The sequence below is a fragment of the Equus quagga genome, chromosome 16, assembly GCF_021613505.1.
Source record: "Equus quagga isolate Etosha38 chromosome 16, UCLA_HA_Equagga_1.0, whole genome shotgun sequence".
In the NCBI taxonomy this organism is placed as follows: domain Eukaryota; kingdom Metazoa; phylum Chordata; class Mammalia; order Perissodactyla; family Equidae; genus Equus; species Equus quagga.
Genome location: NC_060282.1, coordinates 3422631 through 3442335, shown reverse-complemented (window position 1 = coordinate 3442335; position 19705 = coordinate 3422631). Strand labels below are relative to the sequence as shown.

Genomic DNA, 19705 nt, shown 5'->3' with positions numbered 1-19705 from the left:
CTGTTCGGGTTCTATACTTGCCAATTCTGAATATCTTTTCCAATCTTATATTACTGATAGATGTTTTATGTGTTTATAGTTTGGAAATTATTTATGAATATTTTAAAAGTCATTTGTCTTTATTCTCGTCTTGCCTAAATAGTCATTATGGCCCTGCAGAGTCAGGTGACAGTCACCTCCCCCGGGAAGCCCCGCTCACCCTCTGCCCTGTGCCCCAGGGTCCTGTGCCTGTGGTCTTTGGAGTCCCTTCTTGTTCACTTGCTCACTCTCTCGCTCTCTCACTAGACGTGTGTCCAGTGCCCCTCATAGGCCTCACCTCGGGCAGGATGTGTGTACTATCGAGCAAAACAGACGTGGCTGGTCCTGTGGCGCTGGGTCACAGCTGTTGATGGTTTTTTCCATCTCTCCTACCAAAGCTCATTGGCCTAGATCAGGCATCAGCAAACTTCTTCCAAAAAGGGCCAACTCATAAATGTTTTAGGCTTTGCAGGCCCTGCGGCCTCTGTCGCTCTGTGGAGAGGCTCGGTGGGGACGCTCTTACATGTGCTTCTTCTGGGGAGAGTGAGAGGGCTGTGGTTATAATTATCCAGGACGAAGGTGCATCCTGGGATGTCCAGCCACCCTGGGCGAGACCCAGGGGACAGGGCCGAGCAGACGCCAGCGGGTCAGCGCCGGGCTCCCTCCGGTTGTTCTGTGGGCTCTTTTTTTTCCCTTGGAATCTAATAAAATGGTAGCAGGAGAGATCCCGCCTTTAGTCCTCCCAGCCTGCAGGACAGACTGCAGTCAGACCTCGCGTGGGACTCGAGAAGTGACACGTGGTGCTGCTGGGCAACAGGGAGCAAGCGTAGCATCAGCTCTGTGGGTTCTTTGCAGGCAGCTGGGCCGTGCAGTGTCGAGACGCCGGTGATGCAGTTTCTGTTAAATCGGTGGTGGCTGGTTTCCCCTTTATTTTGTCTGTTTGTTGGGAGATCAGATGGGGGACAAGCAAGCGGGTGGTGTGTCTTGGCCTCCCCAGTTCAGCTTTTCTCCTTTCTTACCTGTGTATTAGTCAGCTCCGTCTGCTGTAACAAATGCCACTCAAGCAACAGACATTAACTCTCTCCGTCCTGGAGGCTGGAAGTCCGAGACCAAGGCGTCGGCAGGGCTGGTTCCTCCTGAGGCCTCCCTTCTTGGTGTGTAGACGGCGTCTCCTCCCTGTGTCCTCATGTGGTCGTCCCTCTCTGCGTGTCTGGGTCCTGATCTCCTCTTTTCATAAGGACACCAGTCAGACTGGGTCAGGGCCACCCTGTGACCTCGTTTTACTTTAATCCCCTCTGTAAAGGCCCTCTCTCCTAATACAGTCACATTCTGAGGAACTAGGGGTTAGAACTCTAACATATAGATTTCGGGGGACCCAATTCAGCCCATAACACTCGGTATCAATTATTACTTCTACCTTGATGGTTTCTGCAAAATATACAGGAGTGCCACCTTTATCATTGTTCCTTCCATCTTAACAAGCTGGCCCGGTGGCGTAGTGGTTGAGTTCATGCACTCTACTTTGGCAGCCCGGGGTTTGTGGGTTCGGATCCCGGGCATGGACCTACATGCTGCTCATCAATCCATGCGGTGGCAGTGTCCCACATGCAGAGTAGAGGAAGATTGGCAACAAGTGTTAGCTCAGGGCCAGTCTTCCTCACCAAAAACAGAGAAACAAACGAACGAAACTTTTAGGAGGCCTGCAGGCAGAGCGCATGTGGAGTGCGTGTCCTCCTGTGGCTGTGGGTGTGGAGTCCCCAAGGGCTCTCCTGTGGCTGACTGCTTTGTGCTCCGGGTTCTCTGTGTGAACTTGGAAGGTGAAACCCACATTCCTTACCGTCTGTTTACTTTCTGATAAGCCGAAGCTGCTCTCCCCTGCCTTTCAGAGGGTGACATGCCAGGGCTGACCTTTGCTGGCATTTGGAGGCGATGCCCATGTGTTCACTTTGGCAGAGTGTCCCCAGTAAGACGGGATTCCTTCCTCTGTCTGCGTGTGGTTGTTAGAATTCTAGAAAGTACACCGAGGGTTGGATTCCTGGACCCCAAAGCAGTGGGATGTGCTGCCTCTTAGGATCTCACCACGGGGCACTGTGTTTTATAAATGTGAACTAACCCGTGTGCAGTTGGCAGCATGTCTGCACAGGCTCTGAGACCGTGAACCTGGTGGTCAGTCTCCCACGGGTTTCCGGAGTGCGAGTGTGTCCACATGCGGTGTTTGCCTGGGAGGAACAAGAGGCAGCCACTCCTCTCCCCGAGACTCCCTGCTCCTAGTGGCCCTCTCTGCCCCACCGCTGTCTCCCTCCTCTTGCTTGGAAGTGTGTTTGCCCATCTTCCCTGCCCTGCCTGACCTCCTTGGGGACAGGGAGAGGGACTCCCAGCCCTCTCCGGGGGCGGTCAGCTCAGGGCTGTACTGGCTGAGAGCCTGGGAGAGAGGGAAGGAGGGCTCCGGAGGAGGGGCCAGCCTTGTCCTGCCATGACGGATTGTCCCCACGCAGAAACTGGGGAGACTCTGCTGTAGGCAGCGCTGTGGCGTTATACGGGAGAGTCTGAAGCGCCATTCCCCGTGGCGTCCTGTGTTCTGCTGGGTGCACAGCCACCTGGCACAGACAGACAGCCACATCAGAGTGACTCACACTCCGTCCTGGCGGGGTGGTGACCTGATGCAACGGCCGGGCTCAGCCAGGGCGGAAACGTCCCGTCTCCAGCAGCAGCTTCCTGTGACCTGTGGGGTAAAGGCTGTGCCAGCCCTCGGACCCGGGCTCACCTCCCCTGGCCCTCATACTGGAGCCATGCTGGGCCCAGCAAGCCCCCTGCACCTGTGTAGGGCCTTTGGCGGCTGCCTGCCCCGCTGTCAGCTCACGGCCTTTCACCTTTCCGGTCCAGGGCCCTTGGAGAGGTCTCCTCCAGCCACCCAAACAGGCCATTTCCTGGCCATCTCTCTATTTGGAGTCCCTGCTTCATGTCCCCGTTACCTCATATTTCGTGATGCCTTTACCTGTTTTTCTGTTTCTTCCCACCTGAATGTAAGCCCCACACGAGGACTCTGCCGGTGTCCACCAGTGACCTGCACCCCCCCGCCATGGTGCCGGGTGTGTAGTCCCTTCCTGGTGGTTTCCAAAGTCACATCTGGAAGCACAGCCTTGGGTCGTTGGGGAGGCCAGGGTCGCGTTTGAGGGCGGCACACGGACACAGAGATAGCTGTGCGTCCTCTGGGTCCTCCAGACCAGAGAGTGGCCGTCCCCTGCTGGGCCGAGAGTGGTGACACACAGGACGTTTGGTGCCTCCAAGCCTGCCCGGGCAGGGTGTGGGACAGGAAGCTGCCCGGTTGCCGCACTGTCCCTCCCGGGATGCCCCGAGCCAGCAGGCAAGGGGGCGGCCTGAGCTGGAGACCCTTTGGCCGTCCTGGAAGGGGAGTATGTGCCCTCGCCAGGCAGAGCACGGGGGATGGAATGGTTCAGCTCGGATAAAAATGTGCGTGGTCCAAAGTCAAGGTCTTCGGGAGTTCTTCACTAATTAGCTTTTTATGTTGGGAGCCGAATAAACTCTTCCAGGGGTATATTTTTAATGACCCCCCCTAAAAGTTACTGATGGGTATTGTGAGCATCCTAAAAGTGTTAACGTACCTGGTAAGAGCGAGCCCCCTTCCTGGGGAGTTCTCCACTGCCAGTGAACAGTGGTCAGGCCGGGAAGCATGAGCTGTGGCCAGCGTCCGTCTGCTCCTCTCCAGGGTCCAGAGCCTTCAGCTGCATCACGAGCTGGACCTCGCTCACCTGGGCTCCATCACAGACCTGAATGAGGGGCGAGCCTGCAGGCGGGCCTGGCAGCAGACACTCAACCGCCAGATCCAGCAGATCACCCTGCAGCTGCTCGTCAGCATCTTCAGGTATTTAGAAAACATTTCCAGTGTCTGTAAATGGTACCCAGCCAGCTCTCAGTTCCATGATGGCAGTGGCCCCCAAAGCTCAGGTCGCTGAAATTGACGATGGCCTAGTGAGAGAGGCCCCCGCCCCCACTCCACCCCCACCTCTCCTGCAAGTGACCACCTGCGGATGCTTGTGCTGGCTGCGGGCGCAGGGTCAGTCCAGCGTGGGGGACAGAAGGATCACTTCGGGAATGATGCCCACCCAAAGGAGAGCCGCCAGGCTGGAGCACTCAGGCTTCGCCCCTGCTGGAGAGCTTTCTCCTTTCTCTTCCTTCCTGTCATGCCATCCTCAGCCGTCTCTTGCACGCTGTTGGGCACTAGCGCCTGAGCGAGGCTTGGTTAAGTAACTAGTGAAGCATGTTGATTTCGGCATGCTATGGTCCGGGGCGTGGGTCGCTGTTTCTGGCCTGACTATGGGGTCGTTTCAGGAGTGTGTGATGAAGTTGTGTCTCCATTACACCACAGCTTTGTGAAGGAGTTATTTTTAGTGGAGAAGCCTTCAGGCCTTTTCTCTCTCGGGGCTCTTTCCCTTTGTCAGCGGGGGCTCTCTCTTCTCTCCTCTCCAGGCCGAGCGAGGGAAGGTGACGGCAGGGACCCTCCACCTGGGTGGGGTCTAGACCAGAGCTTGCAGACTCGACAGTACTCCGTGTGGTTATTTCAAAACCGGCGTGTTAATGGCCATGTTGTTTTGATGTATATATTTGTATGAAGCAAATAATGTATTATGAAAAAAACGGGACAGTGTATTATGAACGGATTATGTGATCTCTTTGCTGAGAGCATAACTTGTGTGGTCGTAGATCTGTTGTTTTCCTTTTGTTCTTTTAAGACCAAGTCTTTAATGAACGAGATCTTTTTGGTAATCTTTTACAAGCTTCGTGAGTTCATCCAAAGCAGGAAACATGATTCCAGATTATCAAACTCTATTTCCCTAGATGAAATAATCTTTCCTCCCCGATGGAAGGAACGGTGAACATCCTACGTGTGGACGTGCCGTCCGGCCATGGAGTCCACTTGTCGAGCCTTGCTTTAGATCTGGGAGGTCAGCTGCTAGGCCCCCAGGGATTTATAGACAAGGAAGTAGGGCCCAGAGGTGAGCTGGCCTGTGGGGTTGGGCTGACGGCCAGTGGGGTGAGCGCTCAGAGTCGGGCGGCCCCTCCCGTGTCACCGCTCTGAACTCAGTTTGCTTGTGGGAGCGTGTATAGGTTATTGCGTCTTCATTGCCATGAGGACCTGGCTTGAAGGAGGAGACTGTGACCTTCCTCCTGGAGCTTCATTCCAGGTGGAGGGAGAAGCGGTGCTCCAGGTAACGCACAGTGTGTCCGAGCCGTGTCGTTCTGGGGTCAGAACGACCTGCAGAATGGGGCCTTCCAAAGCATGCGTTCTCTCGTGGGTTTTCTGCTTCTGATAGCGAGGTGTTTTCCATGTATTTAAAAATGCTTCAGCACGGGGACTGTCTTTCTCTTGGTCAGGGAAGTGAAGAATCACTTGAATTACGAACATCGAGTGTTTAACAGTGAAGAGTTCCTCAAGACCAGAGCTCCAGGGGACCAGGAGTTCTATAAACAGGTAAGGCTGGGGGGGGGAGGAGTGTATTTGTCTGTGTGTGTTCTGTCTTTTATTAAGTGTAATAGCTTTTTTTTTTTTTTGGAGGAAGATTAGCCCTGAGCTAACATCTGCTGCCAATCCTCCTCTTTTTGCTGAGGAAGACTGGCCCTCAGCTAACATTCATGCCCGTCTTCCTCCACTTTATATGTGGGACGCCTGCCACAGCGTGGCTTGCCAAGCGGTGGCCTGGCTACCTCCACCAGCTGTGGGCAGAGCGCGGGCCACTCCTTTTCCCCCTGCAGGCTGGCAACAGCCATTGCGTTCTCCATTCTCTCGCCATCGCTCCCTCCCTCCCCTCGCTTTCTAAAGTTTGGTTTGGCCCTGTGGCCTCTGTGTGTTCTTGATTGTTCTGTGGCTCGTGCAAGTGCAGTGCTGTCTGAATGGCTGCTGTGAGGACTCTTGGTAACCTGCTGTCCCCTTCACACCTCCCCGGGGGTGAGGGTCCCGCCATGTGCCAGCACCATGGGCTGCTGCCAGTAGGCGCCCCCGGAGGAAGGGCATGGCAGAGGAGCCCAGGGAGCCCGCAGAGGGGCTGCTGGGCTCCAAGGGAAGCCTGGAACTCGCCGCATGGCCACTGCATAGTCATGACAGCCTGCAGGGGTCCGGAGGAGCCCCAGGAGCTCCCCGCAGCCCACCAACCCCCCAGGGACTCCCATCTCGGTGCCCCTCTCTGTAGAAGGGGCCTCCCACCTACCCTCTGTGGCCAGTCCCTTCCTTCGTGTTTCTGCGAGCCTTTTGCACATGAGGTTCCAGCCCCCTCTTTGAGCCCGGGCCCCCGGAGGGGCTGTGGCCACTTGGCCCCCTCTCCTCGCCTGGGGTGTGCACGGCCTCATCCTCTCCAGGCCGCTCGCCCATGGGCCCACGGTCAGCAGAGCAGGGGTCATGGGGACAACGAGCCAGCTGTTGGAGGGTCACGTTCTATACTGAGAGCCGGCAGCCGTGGTGGCGGGAGCCGAGCACAGGCCGGGACCGCAGGGGGAGGGCAGACGGCGCTGGCCGGGAGGTACGGGGCTGGGGCGGGGCCACGGGGCTGGGACCCCAGAACCTGTGCCAAGCTCGGAGGCTGGGGCTGTCGCTGCCGTGGGGGCGAGGTGGTTTGGGTGTTTGAGCTCTGAGATTTTCCAATGCGAAGAGTGGCCCGTTCTCAGGCTGGCTGGCGAGGAACTGAGGGCCAGCCTTATAGTAGGTTATAGTGAACTGGGGAAGCCACCTGTGTTAGGAACTCGCACCCAGAGGAGCTGGGTGTGGTGAGAGGCCTCAGGGGCTTGGGGAAGGGAGCCTCAGGCGGCTGCCGTGGGCGCCCTGGACCCTCGAGAAGAGAGGAGCGCAGGCGCGTGACAGTGACCTGCATTCACGGCCTCTTTCAGGTTCTGGAGACCTACATGTTTCATTCTTTCCTCAAAGCGCGGCTCAGCAGGAGGCTGGACGCCTTTGCTCAGATGGACCTTAGCACGCAGTCGGAAGAAGACAGGTACCCTCGTCAGCGCGTCCTGGGTGCTCGGCTCTGGGGGGATCCAGGTGCTCACGTAGCATGGTTTGTCTGGACGGACAAACGATAAATTCAGTCGGAAAAGCCTCGGTTAGAAATGCGTGATGACTGGGTAACCGGCTCCCCTCCGTGGTCCGTGTCTTTCTGTCTCGGGGATTCTCTGACCGTGCCTGACACTCACACCTTCCCTGCATCTGCCCTCCGGGTCTGCGCTCGGGCTGCCCTCTTCCCGTCTTCCTTCTCTCTTTCCCACTCTCACCTGTCCCCAAGCCTGCTTTCCACCTCTGCTGAGATGCTTTTCCTGAAATCCTCAAACATTCCTTTCCTTGAGGTCTCTTTGGGGGCACGGTCTGTCCTCCAGCCTTTAGTTCAACATGCGGGGAGATTCAGACAGCTGCCTCCCGCTCTGTTTTCCACCGGTGGGTGAGAATATCAGAGAAATGCTTAGTTGAGGCTTATTCTTAATCAATATTGTGTCTATACGGTAAAGCGTTGCTTTTTTCTACCCCAGAATTAATGGGATGCTTCTAAGTCCCAGAAGACCGACAATTGAGAAAATGGCCTCGCGCAAAGCCTCGGCCTCGCATGCCACTCACCGGCGCATGGTGGTCAGCATGCCCAACCTGCAGGACATCGTGCCTCCCGAGCTGCCGCCACGCAACTCGTCGCTGCGGAAAGTGGACACTGGGGATTGCAGAAGCAGCAGCACAGGTGACAAGCCACTCCCCTCTGTGGCGCTGTCTCAGTCACTCAACCTGACATTGCAAGTCATGGAAAGAAACCGCAGCTTGTTCCAGAAGGGAGTGTGTTTGGGGCTTTTTAGCAGTTTAATTATTTGAAATATTTTTAGAATATTCTTTTTGCAAACTGGTCGTTATAAAAATTCTTTCTCGTCTGTGTTTTCCACCACCCAGTCTTGCCGCTAAAGATGACAGCTACACGCAGGTCTGGTGTCTTTTGCATGCATACATACATGCGTGTGTGTGCATGTGTATGCATGTGTGTGTGTGAGTATACATAAGATGTGTGTCTACACGCGTCCGTGTTTAGTGGGAGACATGACTGTTAGGCCCCAGTGAGTGCCAAGCCATTTCTAGATCCTGGGGGTGCAGGGAAGCCAGCACCCCGCCATGGAGCCGATGTGGCTGAGGCGAAGGCAGGTGATAAACAGATAAACACCAGGGCATTCAGTGTCCTACACGAAGGAAGTGGGGTCAGGGACAGTGAAGGGCGGGGCTCTGAGTGCAGAAGTGACATTTTGGCAGAGATGCGAGTGAAGGAAGAGGCCGAGCCACGTGGCCCTGGAGGAGGCGTGCTCCAGCAGAGGGAGGGCAAGAGCCCCGCATAGCGCTGTGCCGCAGCGGCCGCGTTTCTGAAGCACATTGGTGGGCACAGCTCTCAGTGTTGGCTGGGAGTTTCCCCGGCATGTAAATTGTGTAAACCCCGTCTGCACGTGTGTGAGCCCATCTTGTTGCCATGTAAGCTGCAGCCGAGCATGTGACTGTGACGTCGGTCATTTATAATCAGGGCCCCTCTCCGTGCAGTTGCAGGATGGAATTGCACTCTGTCCATAGTGGACAGGAAAAACTGTGGGGAGGCCAGGCGCCGTGAGCCACACGGGCCCCCTGGTGGCCGCTGACTCAGTCTAAGGCACTGGGGCCCAATTGGTGCCTCCTGATGAACGCAGGAGAGCTGGAGGCTCAGTGAGGAGCACACTGCTGACACCAGGAGGGGCCCTGAGTTTACATGAAAAGAGCATAACGACAGAGCAAACATCTGGAGGCAATGGCCGGCCGGGTCTGAGTCCCTGCACAGCTGCTGCCTGGCTGTGTGACCCTGGGCAGGCCACTTTACCTCTCTGGGCCTGCCCTTCCTCTTCTGTAAACCCAGTGCCACCTTTCACTCCTCGCTATGGGAACGTGTTCTGCTCTCTGCCCTCTGAGCCTTCGCCTGCCAGCCCGCTGTGTGCCCAGGCTGCTCCCTCCTCCAGGCTCATGGCTGAGACCCCCCCTCCCTGGGCAAGCTGCCTCCCTGCTGGGCTGGCCTGCTGTGCTCCCTGGAGCTCCCGGGAGAGGAGGAGCCCTGGCCGACCCGGGAGGCCCTTCGGTGCTGTTTGTTGGAGGAGCTGGTGTGAGGCCCTCCTGGTTCGGGTTTGGCACTCAGTGTCTGTCCCTGGGGTTAGTGGGAGCCTCAGTCTCCCCATCTGTAAGATGGGAGGCGAGATGGTGCCCGTTTCACAGCTTGGCTGGTGAGGTGAATGGAACAGTTCTTTCCAGGGCTCAGCCCTGCCCGGCGGGTACATCTTGCTTCGGTTGTTAGTGTAATCCTCCAGCAGACTCCCCACCAGGGGATCCAGTCTAACGTTAGTAGTTATAGCAAATAAAATAACTCAGTATTCCCCTGGTGCCGTGGAGGCACAGCGAGGGCCCCTCGTTCAGCATGGGGGCTCCTGGAACTTTCTGGAAGAGGCATGCAGGGTCTTGCTTTGAGTTGCACGGAAGGCCCGGAAATGTGGGCCTGGACGAAATGGGATGGGAACACGTGTGCATTTTTAAGGTCTGCGCTAATTATCTGCTTATTTTCCTTTCACTCTTCAGTTCTGAATGTGAGCCCTATGACGACATACACGTTCAAGCTGCCGGAAATCCACTTCCCCCTGGTGGGCCAGTGCGTCCAGGCCTATTACTGCGACTGCGTCAGCCTGCTGAGTAAAGCCATGAGCTTCCTGGCTCCCGAGAGCTCCGTGCTCCTGGCCCGCTACTTCTACCTCCGCGGGCTGGTTCACCTGATGCAAGGACAGCTGCTGGGCGCCCTCCTGGACTTCCAGAGTCTGTACAAAACCGATGTGCGGATCTTTCCTGCCGACCTTGTTAAGAGGACAGTGGACTCCATGTCGGCCCCCGAGCGCGCCCAGGCCGAGCAGACCCCTGAGCTGAGGAGGCTCATCAGCGAGGTCATGGACAAGGCCGGGGAGGCCCCCAAGGCGGACGACCGCGTCAAGAACTTCGAGCTGCCCAAGAAGCACATGCAGCTGGACGATTTCGTGAAGCGGGTTCAGGAATCGGGCATCGTGAAGGACATTGGCACCATCCGCCGGCTCTTTGAGGCATTGACCGTAGGTAAGAACACGGATGCCCAGATCTTCTTGAGGACGAGTCAGCGGCGGCTCGGTACGAGCCCTGTGGCGCGAGGGCTTTGCCACCACTCTGGGCACTTCGGGCATGGGAGGCCCGGCCGAGGCTCAGGACAGCTGTCCTCCCCCTGCGATGTCCGAAAGTGCAGCCGCTGCCCAGGCCGCTCTCCTGACCCCAGAAGGCTCCAGGGAAGCTGGATGGGAGAGCGGGAAGCCGCTGCAGGTCTCTCCTGTCCCTCGGGATCTGCTCGTCGTGTGACGATCCCTTCTCAAATGCAGGACCACGCGTCCGCAGAGTACTCTGGCCACACCTAGTGGCACAGACAGACGCCAGGCCCACATTTCGGGAATGCTGCGTTCCCTCACATTCTGTCTTGTCGGTTTAGACTCATTCCCGCCCCTCCTTCCTCAAAGGGACCGCTCCCCCCAACTCGAGCCTTCCCTTCTGGCCACGTTTATATGCATTTACTGCCAATGGATGTGTCCAAAAGCGGGGCCTGGGGGTTGTCTGTTTTTAAACTGCGCGTGAACTGTGTCCTGTTGTGGGTGTTGGTCTGCGCTATTTTGCTCACGCTTTGTTGTCAGGATGGACCTGTGTTGGCACGCAGCTCTCCTTCTTTACTCACTTTGCTGCCCACAGCGCTGGGCCGTGAGCATCTCTGTGCACCACAGGCGGGGGGCCCGTGCATCTGCCTTTTTGAATGTGACACGGCGTTGCGCTGCCTGTTTCTGTGGGTGCCCGTGCATAGGGTTCTTGAGGATTTGCGCCGAGAAGCTTATTTTTGGGTGCAAGTGCCGTTGTCCTCGCTGCTGGCTGCCCGCGGCCCCGGGTACACCCCCGCCAGCAGCCTGAGGGTGCTTGGGGTGACGAGTGTGACATGACGCTGCCCTGTTGTTCATAGGACGTCAGTGCTTATGCTCGTGGGCCATTCTGGCTTCTCCCTCTGAGCTGCCTTTTCAGGCTTTGCCATGTTTGTGTTGGGGTATTTCCTTTCCCATCTGACGTGCAGGAGCTGTCACGTCCCCTGGAAGGGTCGTCCCTTGCTGATGACACACGGCGGCATCTCTCCCTGGTTACTGCACGGAGACCACAGAACGTGGCTTCCCTTTGGTTTCTCGTCCGTGGCCTCTTCGGGCAGACTCGGCAGCGTGTGGCAGCGTCTCCACGTGCACGTGCTGTCCGTCTTCCTCCAGGCAGAGGTGGTGGATCATTTGTTCACGGGTCCCAGTTAGTCGGCATGACCAAGGTGCCAGCTGGTCTGGCACTCACCGGTCACCTCCACCTGCCGTGCTTTGGAAAGGCTGGAAAGGAACCACACCGCCTTGGCCAAGCAGGACATGGTGGAGCGTCTCACTGGGCATCTGTGGGGCCATCAGCGCCACGCAGGAGACACCCTTGGGGCGGGACAGCGTGGGAGGATGGGCCGTGTCCCAGGGAGTCTGAGGTCCTCACGAGACATCTGAGTAACAGTGCTGGGGGCTGCCGGGAAGTGGGAGCGGGCTTGTTGTTGTCATGTAACAGGACGTCCAGAGCACGCTGGGCTCCTCGACGTCACGGTGACCAGGCCCCACAGTCACCTTTGCTCCCTTCCATGGCCTGTTGTTTCCCAGTCACAGATGGCTGGTGGCCCTGGGCGTCTGTTTTCCTGGCAGAAAGAAGAGGCTCTGTTCCCCCGGCTCTCACATCTCCTTGGCCAGGAACGTGTCCCACGGCGCCGGCTGCGGGGAGCCTGGGATGCGTGGTTTTATGGCGGGACATATGGGCCCCGTCCAGCAGTCCCAGACTTACGCTAGAAGAGTCATGGAGAGGACATCCTGGGAGGGCATCAGCAGACTTGACCACGATGATAGTGCCATCGACGGCCCTGGGTCACTTTGGCTCTGTAATTGCAAACGGGTCAGCTAATGGGCGTGTGAGCCAGTGTGACGCAGCAGCAGGCGCAGGTTTTGGCCTCACGGCTGTGTGTTAAAGAGCAGCATGAAGCCACAGCTGAATGTCGCCCTCTTGGAAGGACGTAGTGCAAGGATTCACTGAGTTTACTCAATGAGTTACCGTACAGTTTCATCACTACACAGTTTAACAGTCACACATTTCAAAGTCCAGTATTCATGGTGCAGGCCTGTGTGTCTGCAGGGCAGCTGCTGCCAAGCTGGCTCCAGGGAGGGAGGCTGCCGTGAGCACGGCCGTGCGGGAGGCGGGCCCCCGTGACGCTGCCTCCTCCCGCACATGAGCTGGGGGATTGTGTTGGAGGCGTGGTGACAGGGTACAGGTGGGAACAGTTGGCGTTTTTGTGCAGAATTGGAGACACATGAAGAGTGGGTGTTCCGTCCACTGGGAAGTGTGCAATGGCTGTGGATGTGCACATGTGCACAATGGCTACAGGTGTGCACAGTGGCAGTTGCTGTGCGTGGCAGCTGTGTGCGTGGAGTTCACAGATGTGCACAGTGGCTGCTGGTGTGCACGGTAGCCTTGGGTGTGCGCCTCCTGGTCCTGTTGCAGCCCTGGTGGGTGTGGTGTCCACAGGCCCACCGGAGCCATGAGGGCTGCTCCTGCCGCAGGCCACCCTGGTCTCTCTGCCCGGCCCTTGTCGGGGCCTTCTGGAGCCCACGAGCCCGCCTCACATCTGAGGCCGCAGCCACGTCTGTCTGAGAGGAAGCTGTCTCGGGTTCTGGTGACACGCGCTCTGCTCTGCGTAACCCCATAACTCTGCAGGGGCCCGGACAGCAGGCGGCTTTGTCCCGAGTGATGGGGGGACAGGCCACTTGGCCCAGGCTCCGCCCCAGGAGTCCTCCCACTCCAGCTTTCATTAATTAATGACTTTGCTTCTCTCTCTTTCTCGTTTCGCCTCTTGCTTCCCATTTCTTGGGCTTTTCCTTGCTCGCATATTTAGACTAAACGTCTTCTTACGTGAGGTCCAGCGGAAATAGCAAAGGCTCCGGAGTAAAGCACAGCCACTCAGGACCGCCGGCACGTGTGGACCCAGGAGCCCGGTCGGAGGCAGCTGCACTGAGCAGCGTTTCTAGAACACAACAGGGCTCCGTGAACCATGTTATGGGGTCAGGGGCATGACCCGCATGCACTCTGGTGGCCCGCTGCCCAGCGCAGGGGACGTGGGGTCCCGTCCACTGGGGCACATGCCAGCATACTCATGCTTCGTCTTCTTCAGTGACTTATTTTTAAAAATGTAGACAGGGACGCATAGACACCCACCGCTGTGTGTTTCTTCTCTGTTTGGACCCAGTGACTTTAAAACGTGGAACAGATATGTAAGTAGTACACAACCACGGTCAGCTGTCAGAAATAAAGAGAGCGACAGCGACAGCACTGACTCAAACCCCGGCTGGCGCCTGCACGTTGTAGTGGCGACGAAGCCCCTGCCTTTCTGGTTCAAGTCTTAATTCCGACACGCTCAGCCGTTCTTCCCACGGAGAAGCGAATGTCCCGGCCTTGGCCTTGGCCAGGACCGCCTCCTGTCCTGCCCCGTCGCAGCGCCCTCCCGCTCGCTGGCCGCCCGCGGATGGCGGCCCTGACTGCTCAGCTGAGCCAGGCTCAGTTGTGGCCGCGATTGCAAATTCCCCGGGGAACTGTCACCCTCGACACAGTGTTATGGAACCAGGGCAGGGACGTGGCCACACCGGGCTTTCAGGACATCCTTTGGTCATTCCACATCCGGCCTCCAGCCGGGCTGGGGATGGGGAGGACACGGTTCCTGCCGTCCCAAGCAGGGCGCCAGCAGGGCAGGCAGACGCGAACTCGCAGAGTAGGATGGTGTTGGGGTGAGGCCGTCTGCCTGACCTCAGGGCCCAGCTGTGCACTTACCCACCTGCCAGCTAGGGCTTGCCTCCCCGTGCCTCAGTTTCCCTGATAATGGTGCCTGCCTTGTGAGGTGGTTGGGAGCATTAAGTGGGACGCTGTGTAGAGCGGTGTATAGGAGGTGTCATTCAACGTGATAAGGGAAGTGCATGTGCAGCTCGGTGGCCGTGTGGCCGGGAAGACTGCCTTGTTAGAGAACGGGGCACGTGAGGTGTTTTCTCTGGGTCTTGCAGAATGGGTAGGAGTTTTCTGGCCCAAATACTCTGGACCAGCGTGTGCAGAGGCATGCAACAGCACGGCCTGTTTCAGAACCTCCTTGGTATGATTGGAACGTCGGGGCGTGAGGGGCGGGGGGCCTGATCCTGGAGGAATTTGGGGCCTGGTGTGGATGAGGAGCCCTGGAGTGTTTGAACGAGAGAGCAGGAGCTCCTGCTTGCGTCTTAGAAAAGTCATTCCGGGCGCCGAGAGATGCAGGCTGGGAGTGGGGGCAGCTCTGCAGGCAGGGCCATTGGGACGCGACGGGGCCGCTGTGTGACAGAGGGTAGGACAGGAGCAGCCGGATCTGGGCACGGATGGGAGGGAGAAGGGAGTGGAGGCGAGCACAGATACAGGGACACGTTGGGAGTTACTCTGGGCGGGGCTTCTTAGCAGCAGGCTGGGGTGGGCCCATCTCCACCTGCGGGTGAGGAGGCAGGGGCGTCCACAGCTTGCCTGCAGTCGTGCTGCTGCATGGTAGTGAACCTGGGCTTCCGACTTGGGTCTCTCTGACTTCAGGGCCCACGAATATTGGATGTTTGGAAAGGTTACCGCATCAGTTAAGATTATCTTGGTTACACATAATAAAAGTAATTTATTTGCTCACAGAACCAAACAATATAGAGATAGATCTTGCCAGCGTCAGGCAAGGCTTGATCCAGTGGCCTAGGTGTGTCACCAGGGATCTGGTCTCTTCAGCTTCACCCAAGGACTAGCTCCCCTCGTGGCCCCAGGATGGCTGCCAGCAGTTGTAGTGGTGGCACAGGTCTTTGCCACCATATGAAGAGTGTCCTTGTCCCAGTGTCCCCAGCTGGTGTCCTTAGAGTTGCTGTGACTGCCTGGCTCAAGTCACACGGCGATCCCCATCCCGGGGTCAGGGGCTAGAGAGGGCGGACGGGCTGGGCCTGGATGCAGTGCCCTCTGTGGGCACCTGCGCTGCCTGGGGAGGGAGGGGTGGTTTGGTCCAGGCAGACTTAAGCACTGGCGCCACCTGCCGCCTCGCTCGGGTAATGCGCTCTTTACGCGTGCTGCGTGAGGCTGTAAGAAATCTCTCTTTTCTTTATAAAACCAAGGGCACCAGAAACAGATCGACCCAGAAACGTTCAGGGATTTCTACACCTGCTGGAAGGAGACGGAAGCGGAGGCCCAGGAGGTCGTTCTGCCGCCGTCCGTGATGGAACACCTGGATAAAAACGAGTGTGTCTATAAGCTGTCGAGCTCCGTCAAGACCAACCGCGGCGTGGGCAAGATCGCCATGACGCAGAAGCGCCTGTTCCTCCTGACCGAAGGCAGGCCGGGCTACGTGGAGATTTCCACCTTCCGAAACATAGAGGTAAGACGCGCTGGGGCGCGCCCTGCTCCGGACCCCTCCCGCTGTGCCGTGGACCTGCCGGAGACCCGGCCTGCCTCAGTTTGCTCATCTGCAGAGCGGGAATAATCAGGGCGCCTTCCCAATGGGCTTGCTGGGAGGGTTGAATAGACAGACTCAGTGCGCAACGTGCCCAGAGCAGGAAGCGCTCGTCTGTAGCTGATGTCCTGACCCGACTGACGTGTGTCTGGGAGAGGAAGCGGAAGCGAGGCGGGCACGCGCCTTGGCTGACCTTCTAATTAGAGAAAAATGTGAGAAGCACAGGAATGAATTCATCCGCAAGGCGTTTGTGAAGAAACTGCCGCGTGGCAGCCGCTGGGCGCTGGTGTCCCCCACATCTCCCGAGCAGGTTCCCAGCGGCCTGCTGGTTTATCCTATGGCAACTCAAGATGCCTGTTCTGTCTTCAAGGGAGTCCTTCTCCCCACGGAGGAAATCTGAAGGGAGATCGTGGCTCATCTGAGGCCTTACATCTATTTTCCCAAATTTGTACGAGGCATGGGAGGGGCGTTCACTCGGCCACTGACTGTTCAGAGATGGGAAAGGCGGTAAACCCGTGGTGAACGCGGGACCAGAGGACCCCACCTGGCGCTGCTTTCCCTCAGTTTCCCCCACACCTGCTTTGACAGACGTCCTCCTAGGACTCCGAAGAGAGGGAAATAGTTAAGGAGGTGAAAGATGAGCTGCCTTGAAACGCGGCGACCGCATCCATTTGGGTGGGAGAGTGGCTGTGCTGCTCACGGCGCAGACCCACCGTCCACCAGGAGCCATGCTGAGCTCTCAGACCCCAGCTCGTGACCCTCCACTCCAGCTGGGGACTCCCCCAACCCCAGCTCTGGGCCCAGCCCCAGGGCTCTGTTCGGGCTCTCCAGGGCGCCCCTCGCCCTGCTGGACTGCCTGCACGTCGGGACGTCAGCCAAGCGCCCCGGCAGGTCCCCTGGACGTGTGCAGAGGAGGACAGCAGTGGTCACAGCCCGCTGCCCCTCGCTTTCAGACCTGCCATCGCCGCCTCTCTCATCAATCCCAGCGTCCCTCGCGATGTCATTCTACTTACCTTCCTTCTCTTTTTCTGCCTCTTTAGGAAGTCAGAAGTACCACAGTAGCTTTTCTGGTGCTCAGAATACCCACATTAAAAATTAAAATGGTGTCTAAGAAAGAAGTCTTTGAAGCTAATCTTAAGACGGAGTGTGACCTGTGGCACCTGATGGTGAAGGAGATGTGGGCTGGGAAGAAGCTGGCCGATGACCACAAGGTCTGGAAAGCACTGTCCCTTTATCCTGATTTGAGGCTCGCCTCGTCCTGCCCGTGTCTCTGTGATGATGCTCGGCCTGTAGAGCTCGGGGGCTCGGGCTTGGTCCTGTGGGCAGGATAAGGTGAATTACACGGGGGCTTGTCAGAAGGCGCTGAAGATGCTGTGGTTTGTGTGACCCAGCAGGAGGCCTCGTGGCGTTTGGGGACGCCGTGGTGAGCAAACCCAGCGGCCGGCAGAGCGGTGTGGATAGACCGCGGGGCCGGCCACTCTGTGTTCCCCTCGTCCCCCCTCCCCACCCACCGTGGAGCGAGGCAGCAGACAGAGGCCCTATGGGGGAAGAGAGTTCTGTGTCTGAATGGCAAGACAGGAAAACATAACAGGATGGGCAAAGGGTGTGAACAGGGAGCTCCCACACGGGCCCAGTTCAGAGGGTAGAAAGCGGTGCACAGCCGCGGATCACGAGAGGCACCGGGAGGGCGGCAGCCGCCACAGGGGCGCCTGTCAGGAAGGACACTGTGTCCAGTGGCGGGAGAGCTGCCGTGCGTGACGGGGCGTTCCCAGTCACTGGGGGAGCTCGAGGCCGCAGACGTGAGCGGGTGTTTCTGTTTGGCGTGGGAAGAGGGCGTAGGTCCCTTCTAAGGTTCCAGTATTCCATGCCTTTTGGGCCTGCCCTCTGGTTTTATGTCCACTGGGTTATTTAGCACAAACCAGCCCAGTCAGACTAAAGCCCGTGGGCCTGGGGACCGTCCGCGAGGCAGGTGTTGACACACACATCTACGTGGGCCCATTCGTTCGTGTAGTCTGGCTGCTTTCGAGCGGCCGCAGCAGAGCTGAGCAGTCGGGACACAGATTGTGTATTCACTGCCTGGCCCTTCATAGAAAATGTTGACCGACCCTGGTATAAACAATCAATATTTGCCTTAACTAAGAGAAAAATAATTACATGACATCAAATCCAAATTTAAACTCTTCCTGTTACTTTGAAAAACACGCACCTTTAAAAGAATTGTTTTATGTCATGTAACAGAGTCTTAGCCTGAAGGATTTCGGTGACTGTTGAAACGAATGTGTTTCTCCCGCAGGACCCCCAGTACGTCCAGCAGGCGCTGACCCACGTCTTGCTGATGGACGCCGTCGTGGGCACGCTGCAGTCGCCCGGCGCCATTTATGCTGCCTCCAAATTGTCGTACTTCGATAAGATGAAGAACGAAAGTAAGTCAAGCCCGTGTTTGACAGAGCTTCAGTGTCTTGAACTCGTTTTGAGTGATTTTCGTCCGGTTGACATTTGTTTTATGAGTTAGAACCCATCCCACATTTCTCAAATTTTTTTTTTTATACTTTTAAATTTGTTTTTGCAAATCATACATTGTTCTGCATCTTTCCTTTTCTGACTGAACAGTATACCTTGGAGCTCTCTGCTTATCAGGTCACATTGAGGTACCTCCTAACCTTAATGTCTGGGTACTTTTTACTGGACGGTATTTGTTATGATTCCTAGTTGCCAACAACAGAATTTCCACTGGCCGCTTGAAGCCGAATAGAAATTTGTGGGAGGCTGTTGAGTGGCTCCTGGCACCCCCAGCAGGCGGGCACTCACGCACTGGGAGTGGCAGGAACCTCTGTGCACGGTCGGCCTTGTTGACTGGTGGGTTTCACCCCTGCCTGAGCGAGTGGAGGCCCCCAGATGTCCATATCTTTTTCATTTTCCTTGATTTGGTCAGTTTCCCCAACAGGGTCTCGTGTCTGTATATTTAAATCCGGCTCTCACATTCTGGAAGCCATACAGAGGTAGATGGTAGGCTCAGTTTTTGAGGGGAAGATTTTTCAAGTCTAGGAAATAGCAAATGGGTAAGAATAACTTTATGCCTCATTTTAGCTACTTCTATTTTGTTTCAGCTTTTAAGTAATCTCCTAAAGCCACCTGCCTTTTGATTTACATAAAGAAGTGGAGAATACGGAGGACCCCTTACCCGTGTTAACCTCACTTCCCACCACGATGGGGTGATCGTTAATTCCTGGTCACAGGGGAGCACAGTAGGGATGCTGTGAAATGCCGTCTGCTTCTGTGTGCACGCACCGTCTTTAACAGCTTTGCTGAGATGTAACTCTCATGCCGTACCAGTTAAGGTGTGGGTTTAGCGTATTCAGGGCCGTGCCGCCGTCAGCACAGTGGGTTTTAGAACAATTTTCATCACCCCAAAAAGAAGCCGGCTCCGCTCAGCAGCCTCCCCAGCCCCCAGGCGCCCTCCGGTCTGCCTTGTGTCTCTCACGGATTTTCCTGCTCTGGGCGTTTCCTGGATAGACTCACACGTGTGTCCTCTGTGCCCGGCTTCCGTGTAGCGTGACGCTCAGGTTTGTCGTGGGGCAGGTTTCGGTTCCTCCTCCCTTCAGGGACGGGTGCAGTTCTGCGTGAGGAACGAGCAGTTTGCTTGTCCGCCCACCTGCTGTGAACGCGGCCTGTTCCCTCTTTCTGGCTGTTACGCACAGTGCCGCTGTGGACGTCCACGGACAAGTGTTTGTGTGGATGTGTTTTCATCGCAATGGGGTATAGAGCCCGGAGACTGGTTTGTAAAATGTTGTCCCAGGAGTAGGAAAAACAAACCTCAATTACGCGTTTATTCACCTCCATGCATTTTACTCTTTGCCATGTCTGTCACTAACTGTGAGATCCCTGATGCTTCCTGGTCCCAGAATCCCTCTCTCTGTGCCCCAGAATCCTTCTCTCCGTGCCCCAGAATCCTTCTCTCCGTGTCCCAGAATCCTTCTCTCCATGCCCCAGAAAGAATTCTCTCTGTGCCCGAGAATCCCTCTCTCCATGCCCCAGAATCCCTCCCTCCGTGCCCCAGA

At 56.9% G+C, this 19705-nt stretch overlaps 1 protein-coding gene across 5 annotated transcripts in view; it reads left to right on the top strand.

Annotated features, from left to right (window-relative positions):
• DENND3 (DENN domain containing 3) overlaps window positions 1–19705 on the top strand; it is a 60138-nt gene that overhangs the window by 21681 nt on the left and 18752 nt on the right. For all 5 annotated transcript variants that reach the window (XM_046642358.1, XM_046642357.1, XM_046642356.1 and 2 more), the window contains 8 exons: window positions 3746–3901; window positions 5413–5509; window positions 6916–7019; window positions 7549–7748; window positions 9635–10156; window positions 15313–15572; window positions 16688–16858; window positions 17941–18070. In XM_046642358.1, the coding sequence (XP_046498314.1) occupies window positions 3746–3901; window positions 5413–5509; window positions 6916–7019; window positions 7549–7748; window positions 9635–10156; window positions 15313–15572; window positions 16688–16858; window positions 17941–18070 (1640 nt within the window). The remainder of the gene's footprint in view (window positions 1–3745; window positions 3902–5412; window positions 5510–6915; window positions 7020–7548; window positions 7749–9634; window positions 10157–15312; window positions 15573–16687; window positions 16859–17940; window positions 18071–19705) is intronic.